General features: G+C 38.3%; 1 protein-coding gene across 1 annotated transcript in view; it reads right to left on the minus strand.

Moving 5' to 3' along the window:
- Positions 1–10410: 10410 nt before the first annotated feature.
- The window catches only part of NXPH2 (neurexophilin 2), a 31959-nt gene continuing 28931 nt past the window's right edge, over positions 10411–13438 (minus strand). Inside the window, exon 3 of the mRNA XM_053470838.1 lies at positions 10411–11617. Within this exon, the coding sequence (XP_053326813.1) occupies positions 10877–11617 (741 nt within the window). The 3' untranslated portion in view covers positions 10411–10876. The remainder of the gene's footprint in view (positions 11618–13438) is intronic.

Below are 13438 nucleotides of genomic sequence, written 5' to 3' on the forward strand. Positions count from 1 at the left end.
GCAGTTCAGTAACGCCTGTTGTGGACTGTTATCAGGGCTTCATACCCACTTTCAAAACTCCCTTTTATTCAGGGGTTAATTGTGACTGTTAAATATTCCACTACTGGTGGCTTTTTTCAACCCGTCTTCAAATATTATCTAATAATGCTTCTGAAAGTCTGCGCACCTATTAATGGAGACCCCGCCCCCCAGAGATTACTGCTGTTCAGCCTAATAACCACCAGTCCCTGCCATTTAAACAGATACTCGTAAGTTCTAAAGCTGCGGCCGAAGTGGCTGCTTACGTAGTGCGACTTAGAGCCAATGGTCGCCATTTTTAGCATTCTTTATAAATGGTTTTTCTTTTGTGGTTATTTGCCTGTCAGGGCCTTGTGTTTCACACAAGGGGCTTTATAACGATGAGATGGTCACATCGCCGTCGGAGGGCAAGGTGTTGTAAACTTCACTCTCTCTGTGTAGAAGATCAAACGGGCAGGGGGGATATAATGGACGCATTTACACATTTCAAGGGGATTGAATAAATTCCAAGAGGGAAGCATTTTTTTTTGTTAAAAGAAAAAGTGTTCTAAGTAGAGGACATATTGGCCGGTTACAGGATAGACGCTGAGGGTACTTCACAGAATAGAAGTTCTTCAGCTTGATGTTCCGTCTTTACCGTTTCTCGAGTTCCTTCAGCAGCTTCAGAACACCCGCAATGCTTTAATATTTCAACGTTTCTTAAGCGTTACATGCAGTATTTCCAATCCAATCGTAATTTGTGAGCCTGAACTAGTTACTTGTGGTATATTTCTGACATGTTGTTGTGATAATTACTTCCCAAGGCAGTTGACAAACAAGCCGTTCAGGTGGGAAGCTCTTGGGAATCAGAGCAGGTGACCTATGTATTGGTTTAGCCATATCGCTGGAATACATACACATTTAAATATCTTTTAACCTATATATTTGGATAGCAGAATATACCAGTGATTTTAGGAACGTTTATAATCCGTATGGGCTGTCTGTATAAACACCAATGATGTTTAACCCCTTAAGGACAATGGGCGGTCCCTAAAACTATTGAAAACAATGCATCTTCAGCACCTAAATGTTACAGGCTTTGTCGTTAAGGGGTTAAAAGGAAGGAAAATAAAACTAGTATCGACAATTAATTATTCCATCAATGCCACACTCTTATAAGCGAATGCTTTGTGTTTAATGTTGAGAATTTGTGTGCGTTGGCCTTACTAAATATATATAACATGCTGTCATAATACGCTTATCCTTAAGAAACCACATTTCGAGGAAGGATAGTTGATCTCGTGGGCTCGCTAGAAAGAATTTAAGTAACGATCAACCTCTATATCACACGTATGCTGCACATGCTACAATATGAAATTGCGGAGAGCTGCACATGCTTCTGTATCAAATTATCGGTATAGCTCACCGCGAAATCTGCTTATTCACCAATATTAGCGTCGACGCCTCCACTTATTGGCTTTTACTGCAAATCTAACACAGTGTCTAGCTTCTCAGTTATACATTTGATGGTCAATGTAATTATTATTAAAAAAACTTACCAAAAAAATACGTTTCCGTACCTATCAAGATCCGTTACGTTCTGATTTTGAAGGAACCGTGAATTAGAATTTCTAATACTTATGAGGGATTATAAATCGATCGTTTAACTTGGTAAAAGTGTTTATTTTTTATTTTATTATATTTTTTGGGGGGGAGGGGGGATGGTTTGGCTTCGGCCAAATTTACATAGAACATTGCCTTGTTATAAAGGTGGTTGAGAAGCTCCATTGTTCAATATTGCACAGGGCCTGGCTTAATAAATATGTTGAATAATTCTATTTCAGGTTGTTCTAAAATACTTGAAATATGGAGTAAAAAAAATATATATATATATATATTTTCATTGTCTGTTATTTTAAACTTTGAAAACACATTTTGTACCAAAAATGTCAAACACTGTGCTGTACGTATATAAGTAAATGTATAATTGTAGAAGTCGGCTGCATTAACAAGATGCTTTTGACTTGAAATGTTACTTTATGGGACGATAACATTTTAAGTCGTCTGTTGGCTGTTTTGAGAAACTTTAAACCGTTATTGTCTTTTGATCTTGGTGTACTGTCATCCTTTTACTGCCGAAGACTTTCTTTTTCTTCTCCCAGTAGCTTCCGGGACGTTTCATTATATTCTTTTATATTTGACATGGACGTATGGGCAGTGACGATACCTCCTAGCCTTAAGGGATTGGCTTCCAGTGTCGCGGAATAATTTGGTGTAGAATTCATTTCTTTTAACACTGAATAAAAGATTTGAGTATTCCAAACCTCTCCCCCCCCAAAACAGAGGTGTTCATTTCATAAGATTTGTAGATTTTCTTGTACACAAAAATCTAGATCTGGGTAATCAGAATTTTTCTTCCCGTTTTTATGGAAATTATGCACAGCAAATCATTGCTGTCTTGTATTAGTTTTTTCAATTTTTTTGTTGGCTTTATTGATTAAAGGGGCATTCAGTCACCCTAATACTGGATCACTTAAATCATTTTGAAAAAGTTATGTCCTAAACAAGGAGGAGAAGTTACCCTACATGGCATTCTTTGTGAAAGTTCTGCTCACATGACTCTCCTTGATCGATCATTTTATCTAGCAATTGCAGGCAACCTTGTCTCAGAACAGGCAAAATTATACATCGTGAGAATAGATATTTCTTATATACATATATAAAAACATACTGGGTCTTAGTTGGAAAAGCCACCTTATGACCACACCAACTGATGGAATTCTCCTTCTCCTGTTGTCTCCATTCCGTCGGTGGTTATGTTGGTAAAACTACATTTCAACCTTTCCTCCAGGATTACTTGTGCAATCTAGGGTTGAAAGGCCTGTGTATTCCCTTTTAAAATGGTTCGCCAAGGGGAACCATGTACTCATGTTTTTTTTTTCCATATTTTCACCTGTGTCATAAAAAGGGGGAATGCAGATGTCACCATGGTTGGACCACCTGAATTGTTTATATGGCAAATCATTTTAGTACCTGGAAATCTTTTGCACTTAAGTATAACTAATTCTTCAAATTCATACTTGAGGAGTGGAAGGGACATTTATAAGACCCATAGGCTTTCTACCAACAGCATACAGTCTCTAAGTGTTCTAATGCTTTGGGGGAATAGCCAAAATCATAAGATGGTTGACCAATCTTATTACTCACACAGGCAACGCAAGTCCAATTGATTATTTTGTTAAGTAGGCTAAAGCCTTTTCTGTTAGAGGGGCTTTAACAAGACATTTTATTTAATTTCCCACTATGGACTTTTAGGACCATAGAGCCTTGTGATAGCCTCATACACAGCGAGCATTCCAAACGCCTTGAAAAGAGGGGCATCAGAGGAGGAAGAATGGATTTTGGTCTCAGAGAGTGACTGGTCACCCAAAACCCAGAACAACATTCCCTTCATGGCTTCCTCCCCCTATATGTGCAAAAAGGCTGCTACCAGGAGACGCTTTACTGATCTGTTTGCTGAAGACAGTAGCTATGCTTCCAAAAAGATTGTTACCTTGTTTTGTATCAACCTTGGTTTCCCGCTGTTGTCGGTTTTATAGATTTTTTTCATTCATAGATATTTCACATGTAACAATATGAAATTCACAAATTCAAAATTATTTCAAAGCCGGCACCCCGTGGCCTCTCCCTGGGAAAGGTAATAAGCTTGTAGTAGTGATGAGCGGTGCCTGTCGGCCGCGTTGATGGCAGCTATTCCTTACTCTAGCTTTCCTCCTTCTCGGTCTTCTAATTTTTCACGGAGGTTTTACTGGCCTTTCTCTACCTCCATAAACACGTTCCCCTGGTATTGTGTGGATTTATATAGTTTGGTTTCACAGTGAAAACCCAAGTTACTATATTACAAATCCCAAATGCTGTACTGCTTGCTGAAGATCTTTCTGAACATCTACTATTTTGTGTACAGAAATTTGAGCGGTTATGGCTGCAATGATTACTCAACGTAAAATTAATTAAGGTTGATTACAGTCTTAGTCTAATATTCAACATCTTTTATATTTTTCTGATAAACGTTCCTATAGATACATATGTCACTGCAATAAGAATGAGTCTATATTTATTGAATTTATAGAATAATCTCTAAAATGTCTTAATATTTAGATATTCCGCAAGCAGCCCTGCAAGCAGTGATTGCTTACCCCTATTCCATTGACATAATTTGATTTTAATTTCAGGGCCATCGTCATGGCCCGTAAGTCTCCTACAGCCCCCCCCCACCACCACCACTACTCCTAAACCAATAATACATAAAAATTACTATTTTACTGTTCAACGTTTAAAAAAAAAAAACAAAAAAAATAATAAAATAATTCAGGGAGAAACTGCAGCGCTGCAGCTTTCCGACCCCTCCTTGGGGTTCAAAGGGACCACTCTACAGGTGCCTTAGATTTTCGGTTTCTGTGACTTCATCATATCCGGTTACACATTTTCTTTCCGTTCTGTTATATTTTTTTATTTTTTCCAACATCAGCTGCATAGAAAGGAGGAAAAAACCCCCCACTTATTTCGCTACTAATTAATATGTTCATTCCAATGTTCGCTATCTTAATTTTCTCTTCCCTAAGAATCTGAATACAATCGCTTTTCTTTAATTTAAAAACAAATTAGATTTAATTTATTTGAGATCCTGCAAAATGTGTTTACCAGGAGAGATGAGAGCATCTGCTTTTGCGAAACAGTCATAAGATAATTGAAAATGTATAAATCTTAATTAAAAATGAGACACACTTTTCAAAGGAAATTTGTTCCATTGTTGAAATAGGTCGGGGTCGCTCAAAACGTTCACGCCGGAGCTTACCGGGAATTATTAAATAAAGGGGGGGGGGTCAAGTTTTGGTGCCCCTTCCGCTATAGTACTTTGCCAATGGCAGGTTTTTAATCCAACGCAACGCTCGTCAGGTGTGTAATTATATAGATATATGAATATGTTAATGAATACAGATAGGTAATTAGGCTGCCTGGCTTAACTGGACTGGTTTGTGATTGAGTTCCACTAAATTATTATGATTATTGGAGCAGAGTCAAAGACAAATTGGAATTAGCTAGTTTAAAAGCATCACAAAAAAATAAAAGTTTTTCAGCTCGTTACATGATGGGAAGATCATATAGAGGGCCATTGAATGGAAGCCGTTCATAGGAGGCCTCCAATAAGTCTTTATCACCTTTTAGGAGCACCTGCACCATTAATGGAGCTCACCTAGGAATAGGGATACACCTTTTACTTTGCGGGTGCTTACTGGGCATAATGGGAACTTTACTTGAGGAAGGTTGGAGGGCAACTTGTTGGTGCCTCCATTTCATTGAGTGGGACAATAGCAAATGACATGGGGTTGATCTTCATTCCTGCCGAAGTGGTCCATCGATGACCAGATTGAAAGGTGAGGGGACATTGCCAACTTTGGCTCTGGATGCGAGGCTGGACGTCCGTTGAGTATCGACCATGCGGAATGCTTCAGGTAGAGGTTGGTGTCTAAAAATACGGATGGCTACTTCTACGGATCAGCCGCGGAATGTGTTAATTTTAATGAAGTTAGGCCAAAAGGAGCAGCGCGTTGCACATTAATAAAGCTTTTTGGGATAAGTACCATTGTCGGATTGCTGTGTGGCATTTGTTGACCTTTCCATTTCGAAAAGAGCAAATTAATCAGGAACTTAACGAGATGCGTTCTGTGCTTGGTTAATCTGGCCATCACGTGGCTGTGTTTTCACACCACAAACCCTGGCGTGATTATTCTTACATCTCATTTGATATATTGTTTTATATTTTAGATTAGAGACTATTTTACAACAACTTTATTTTTGCTTATGCATGTTGCAGTGAAAGGGCGCAATGAAAACCAGTATACCGGCAATAATTATGATTACATATCTGATTACATATCTGCCCAACCCAATGATATGCCGCTGTTTGGCTTAGACTCCTGTAAGCCCTATGAACTTTGGCAATGCCTTTCCAACATATGTTGCGCATTGACATTTCTGTTTTAACTAGATCAGAGCGGATCCAGTCATGGGTCAAATACTTTTTACTTCATTTTATACTGGGTGCACTCCTCTGGTTATACACACTACGAATGCCCAACCCTAATGAGCTTCTGCTGTAGCAAGAGCGTGGCTGGTCCTGTGTAACGTATGGTCATATCGGTGTGATTTCTTCAGCCTTTTCACATGCAGAATTATGCATTATACAGGGTCAGCCTACCCCCTTCTTTCTGGAGAAACCTACCAGTGATGGCTTTTCAGAATAAAGCGAGGGAGTTAAAAACAACAACTCTCCTGGAAACTCTCCCTTTAGTGAATAAACCTCAAAGAGGCTGGCAGGTGTGTGACATCCAACCTGGCATCAAGTATTTGCAAATACCCTCAACGCCCTTGCAGTTTGTTTTTCTAATTAAATGTGGAGCAAAAAATGTACAGTATTTACCTAGTAAAGACCTATATTTTATATTAAGTCAAATATAAGACTCCCGTGAAATTGCTGTATTTGCCGGACCCCCACGACAGATGGGGGAGTGTTGTAAAGCTTTGTGTATTTTTTGGCTGATTCTGCGTCTTCTCATTTACCCAACCCTGGCTTCTGCATCCTAATTTGAAGACCAGCGCAGAGGGATTTGGTAATTTGTTCTTCTTTGACTTTAAAATATTTTAAAATTGTCTAAATTTCATGCCGCCCATTAAATGAGGGTTCAGCAAAGACATAATGTGAGCCGCTCAATCTTCAGGTCACAGCACAGCTCAAATCGGCCAAATTACATAAATAATTTTCCATATGTGTGTTAGAAGGCTTATGGGCCATATGGAGCTCCATTGCAAACCTCGGTCAAATAGTGGATTCCAATTGTCCCAAACTTTAGAATCTTGCTATATAATTTTGACAACGGCTTTTGTAAATACAGAACGAATTGACGCTAAAGGGTCCGCTGGTCCTAGCCACGTAGCTGGTAGGAAAAAGACTATATATCATATTTTATTCCTGGTTTTGATATAATTTATTGGTTGCTTTGATATCTTGTATCCAAGTTCCTTTACAAGAAATTCCCTGAATTCCATCTTGTTAAATTCGGAAACAGTCCTGTTTGACCCATAATGCGTATTACCATTTTTTACAGTTATTATTATAAAATAATGCCATTCATATTTCAGCGTATAGGAGCTCGTGGGCACGTACACTTATTCTAAATAACCCTCAGGTCCGAAATCTGTGCAGGATATAAATTATCAACCAAGATGTCAGATTAACTGTACCAAGATAATGACTTGGCATTAGATGCTCATTAAACATTGATTAAAGTCAGACTTTCAATTAACATCATAAATGGTTCCGTTGTTTGCATGTAGTATCGGTGCCTTATGCAAAAATATTTTATTGCTTTTTCCCAAACAGAGCAAAAGTTAATAGGTGATTTTTTTTCTGTTTTTTTTTTTATTATTTTATTTTGGGTTCAGAATACATAGTTTGTAATGAACAATATTTTGTGTTTATTATGAGAAAATGTAATAAGACAATGTCATGAGAATCTTCATCTTTCAGAGTGGTTTATAAACCTAGCTACTCTCTCCTACAAAATTAAACATATTTGCTACACATGAAAAATTAGGAAACATTGCTCCCCGCCCCAGAGAAGGAAACTGACTCGGAGACCAAGGGTGGCCGATCTTTACTTGGAGACTCCGAGTCAAATCCAGAGAGTTCCCAGATATGCCAGTGATCATCAAGCTTGGGCTGGGGCGGCAGGTCCAGGTAGGTTACATACTCCCTCCAGCTGCCATAAAACAAGAGGCAGATCTGGACCCCTAGTCACTGCTCAATGGGTCAGCTATGAGGGAGATATCTGATCTCGCCAACCTGCTAATTTATACTATAAAGGCTGTGCTGCTGATATTATCATATGCCATTGCTCCGCGGGGGAGGGCAGAGGCTGTGGATGGGCCGGCTGGGGCGTGGCCTTGGGTGCGATCTACAGCAGCAATCAAGGTAAATCAGCTTTGCAGTGTGCATACCACAGAGATCATGCTCAAGAAACAGGGCACCCTGCAGACAACCCAGGCCAATCTAAATCTTGGTTCGTAGATGTCTATATCATCAGACTTATTCAGGAATGAATTAAATGTTACTTTCTGTCACTTTCTTTACCTCTTTTACCAACAGGTCTTTATCCAATTGATGGACATTGTCACACAATGCATTCTATAATTAAAATGAGTACCTATCATTGTATACGAAAAGTATATATATATAACAAGTGGGGAAAAAATGATATTTTTGTAGGGCAAAGACTTGGTTGGACTGAAATAATTTTAGTCTCAACAAACTAATACTTTTACCTCTAATGATCTTGTTTATTATTCACTGTTACATTTCTCAAGCTCGCAGGAAACATTTTCCAAAGAACTCGCATAATCTAGCAATGCTAATCAAATTCTAGGGAACGATATTAATTGTAGTGTCAAAGTCCTATTAATATTTCAAAAAGGAAAGAAAACTTTGAGTAATGTTACCAGTATCATAATACATGATTAGAAAGGGAATACAATGAGACGGCTATTTTGTCTGTATTGATTCATATTTTGTTTTGTGCATCTGGTTTAAGAGGCCATCTGGTCACTCTTTGGTCACAATTGCAGCCTTAAAATTTCTATTATGAAGTGTAAGTAAAAATGTTACTAATTTAGGATATGAACTCCCTACGTTGAGTAGAAGCTGGTCGTAGACCTTAATATCGCACATGCGCAACTTCTTAGCGTCATTGTTCCAAGGAAGGAGGAACTCACAGGGTTTGGACCTTCATAATACGGGGTGATATCGGCATACCTGTGAACTTCTCAGGACTAGCTCTCCTTATTGTTGGGAGAGTAGGCAGGAGTGTGCGGAACATGTGCACGGAGTAGGATGACCACGTGATACTCTCCTGATTGTTCCGGAGCAATTCTTCCACCATAGATGTCGGATAAAACCCACATGGGAGAAGCAAGTTTCATCCCCCCCATATCCTGAGCTGAGAGTTGAGCATTTCAGCTTCCAGCTCTGGATATCAAGGAGTTGAATATTTTTTGCCTGAAAAGTCAAATTTTTGGAAATAAACCCTTTCCTTTTGCATGCATGTGCCAATGGCATGGAAGGGACACTGTAGAACTTTCTTGAACCCACCAAAAAGTGGGCAAAACCAATGGGGCCGCTTTACTTTACCCTTTAATCTGTATTATGAAATGGTATCCAGTCATTACGCTTGGGTATCTCCAACCAGCTCTGTCTGTAGCTAATTTGTGTCCCACCCAGAATTTAATTTACTATCCCCTTCAAAAAATGAGGGTCGACAGACTTTGAGGATGCTGCTGGCGGCAAGTAGGGTGAAAAAAAGAGGCAGGATTGGTATAAAATGTATGGAATCTCCACATCCCATGTTTTCAGATCCAAGGGGCTTAGATGTATAGATTCCCCCAATATCATTATTATTTGATTGGAAACATTGTTTTTTTAATAAAGAAAAAAACAACAGCCATATCTGACAAATCCAACACAGTATTCAAAAGCGATATATTTTATTACTATCACCAAAATAGTAAAGAATTCTCCACTAAGCTAATCACGCGATCTGTTCTAGTATTTCTCTGCTATGTCACAGAACTTTTTAGATAAAATTCCCGGGAACATAAATTTGCTATTAAACATGCAACTAAATAAGAATTCTATGCTTTCATTTAGTTTTACACGCTTCATTTCATATAATCCGAGTAATATTACTGTACAATGTCTTACGTTTGCTTCCAGAGATCTTGCCAATCAAAACTTGTTACACTCATTCTGGTATCAAAGCGATAGAAGAAAACCCGTCTGTTCATAGGGTGGGATATAGGCAAGAACTGTCTTAATATTAGTGGTTTAGTGGTTATTTCTCACCAATTATGGTAGTAAAATAATAATAATAATAATTCTGATCAACATTAGAATGTCTATTTTCAAGGGACAAATCATAAAAAAATGTGTAATTTCTTAATATGCTTAATGTGCTTAAACATCGGAAAAATAATATTTATAATTATTAAATCATGAATACAATTTCATAAGTTATACTTCTAATAAAAAGGCCTTGCTATATATATATATATATATATATATATATATATATATATATAAATATATATAAAATAACAATAGGTCACAAAAAAGTCCTGATAAAGTCTTCCGCCTTACCATGCCGCATCAAAAAAAAATTTCACATTTTTGGCCGTTTGCGTTAATCACAAAACTAAGCAAAATAATAATAATAATAATTATAATTATAAGAACAAAAATAATAATAATAATAAAAATAATAATATTATTAATAATAATAATAATAATTAATTAGGCATAATCACTGAGGATTCTTGCCTTCCATTTTAAATTTAATTAGTATCAGTGATAGATTAGCCTTACTGTTGGTTTAGATTTAGGCTGATAATTCCCAACATCAATATTGGTTTTCTTTTGTTATTCTTGTGACTTTGTAACATCGTCCATGCTGTGTCTTTATATTTATTAATCTTGCTTCAAGTATGTTAATACGTCTGAGCTTATTTCATGCATAAACCTCATCGCCTTGTTACGCGTCAACGGTCCCTGATTTTATTTTTCGACTACGTGACTTCCAAATTACAGAAATATCCTACCGTTATGAAAAGTTAAATATAGTATGCAAGTGTAACACTGTCACAATCACGTTGTTTCCACCCAATAAAGAAACGTTGTCCATCGAAGAAAACAAAGGGATGCTTCGTATGAGATTGTCCCTGCCAATCGACTGTGAACCAAGTCCCGATTCGTTAAACTAATAGGTGTTCTTCAACCGGTGGACAGATACGGTGTTTCACTATGATAATTATAATCGGGGCAGACCTTTTGTACAAGTTTGTAGTCTATGCTGAAAAAAGCGATGTAAATGCAAATGACTTTGAAGGGTTTCGAGCACAACCAAGAGACGTGACTCTGTGTTTGTTCTTGGTAACAGATTTTAGAAGGGTCAAAGTTGCACAGAGCAGTCTTCTTTGCCCTGTCGGTCTTTTCGTACTCAATCCGACAGTTGAAAGACTTGGAATCCTTGTTCTCCAGAGTCGACTGTGCAGACGTTTCGAATTCCACCACTTTGGAAGGAGGGACAAGGCTGACGGAGACGTTCCCGAGACCGGTGGAGTTATGGCGGAAATACACGCTGAAGGTCCCATTTCCGTGGTCAACAATTTTCCCGGTAATGAGTAGATTCAACTTTACGGTTTTGATATTGGAATGAAAATCTCCCCATCCAAACATCTTCTTGAATTTGCCCGTTTTTACGATGGGCCTGCGTTTAGTTCGTACCAGGGACTCTTGGGTATCGCTAATGTTCTCCAGCCAGTCCCAGAAGTTTTCTATCCTGTCGAAATAAGACATCTGGTCTTGTCTTTGAAGACTAGACTGTTTAACAAACAGACGGAGCGGACTGTGAAGTCTACCGTGGGCAACATTGTTTACCAAACTTTCAGCGGGGTCTTTGTCTTCCCACTTTAATGCTCCGCTTGCTCCGATCACTTGTTTGTCGCACAAAATCTGGTGGAATAAAACAAAGCATAAGATTTACAAAAACATAAGAACCTATCCTGATTAAATACAATTATTGGATAATTAAACTTAAGAGCAGGTGACAAATTCCCTTTGCCAACTCTGCTCATATCTCATCAAAAGAAAATGAGAAAACGACACATTTCACAAAGCGACCGATGGAACATCTGTCAGGCCCTCGTATTTTGTATCAGATCTGCTGAATCCATTGGAAGCATTTAGATTTCCTGAATTCCGCACGGAACCCGCTAACGTTTATCTACTAAACAGCGCGTTGGGATTAATAACGTATTGTGAAGGACCAGTATTACTCATCATTGATGGAAAGCTTGCCTTGGTATTTAATGAGTTAAAATTAGATTTCCCATTAAACTGAATAAAGAAAAAAAAAAGCGCTTGTCGGCTCCATTGTAGGGCCGGCCCTGATTGCCGCAAGAGGAAAGTCTTTAGCCAACGATTGTCCTAATCAAAGGTGTCCCCATCGACTACAGATTCCCGTAGCCGCGTAGGCTTTCAGGACCCCTAAGGTTCAGTGAGAATCACTTTGTGATGGGTTGAACACAGTAGAGTTTATCTATACTGAACAATTCTAGTGCAAAAAAAGTCAAAAAGTAAAGCTATCGCCATAGCAACCAATGGAATGTCCTGCTGATTGTTCTAGTCTGCTACCTGTACAGAGATAATTACTTTAAAAACAAGGCTAAAGACCACCAGGTTCAAACGTCCCCAGTGTTCCTTTGTTTTGTCCAAGAGGAAAATTAAATGAATCACAAAATCTATTTTTTGGCCGTAAGGGAAAAGCAGTACTTATTAATATAAGCTTCAAAGGTCATGAAATGTGTTCCTCGAATCAATGGAGTAATGCATAGGTTTTCAGGTAACTTACAAACACTAAACTACTAGTAAAATTTTTAAGACATTATTGTAATAACGTTCATCTGACTAGTAAACAGTTCAAGATATGTACCTTTGCCGTTCCCAGAGGCACTACAGAACTTCATGTATCTCATACAACACATATGTAAGAAAACGTTGCTTGTCACACTATTGACATACAAAGCAAGCAAAAATGACAGCGCAGGTTCAGTTCTAAAACCCGTAAAGCATTTACCTGGGACTATGAATCAATGGTTCCTCCGGGACTATGTGTGAAGGATTTCTCCGGGACTACGTGTGAAGGATTTATCCGGGACTATGTGTGAAGGATTTCTCCGGGACTACGTGTGAAGGATTTCTCCGGGACTATGTATAAAGCATTTCTCCGGGACTATGTGTGAAGGATTTCTCCGGGACTACGTGTGAAGGATTTCTCCGGGACTATGTATAAAGCATTTCTCCGGGACTATGTGTGAAGGATTTCTCTAGGATTATGTATCAAAGATTCCTCAAGGTCTGTGTATCAAGGATTCATCTAAGACCATGTATAAAGCATTTCTCCCAGGCTATGTAGCAAGGATTAATCTAGGGCTGTGTATCAAGGATTTATCCAGATCTATGTGTCAAAGATCTCTCTAGATCTATATGTCAAGGATCTCTCCAGAGGTATGTGCCTAGGATTTCCCCAGATCTATAAATCAAGGATTTCTCTAGATCTGTGTGTCAAGGATCTCTCTAGATCTGTGTGTCAAGGATCTCTCTAGATCTATGTGTCAAGGATTTCTCCAGGTCTATGTAAAGAGTTCTGCACATTCTGTATCACTGGGTAAATTACAGATAAATCACCACCTTGCAACGCCTTCTAAAATCACAAATGAAGTTGCCTCGTAGATGATTAGTATAATACATTTAATTGAGACGATGGAAAAGAAA

This window comes from Spea bombifrons, chromosome 7, assembly GCF_027358695.1.
Source record: "Spea bombifrons isolate aSpeBom1 chromosome 7, aSpeBom1.2.pri, whole genome shotgun sequence".
In the NCBI taxonomy this organism is placed as follows: domain Eukaryota; kingdom Metazoa; phylum Chordata; class Amphibia; order Anura; family Pelobatidae; genus Spea; species Spea bombifrons.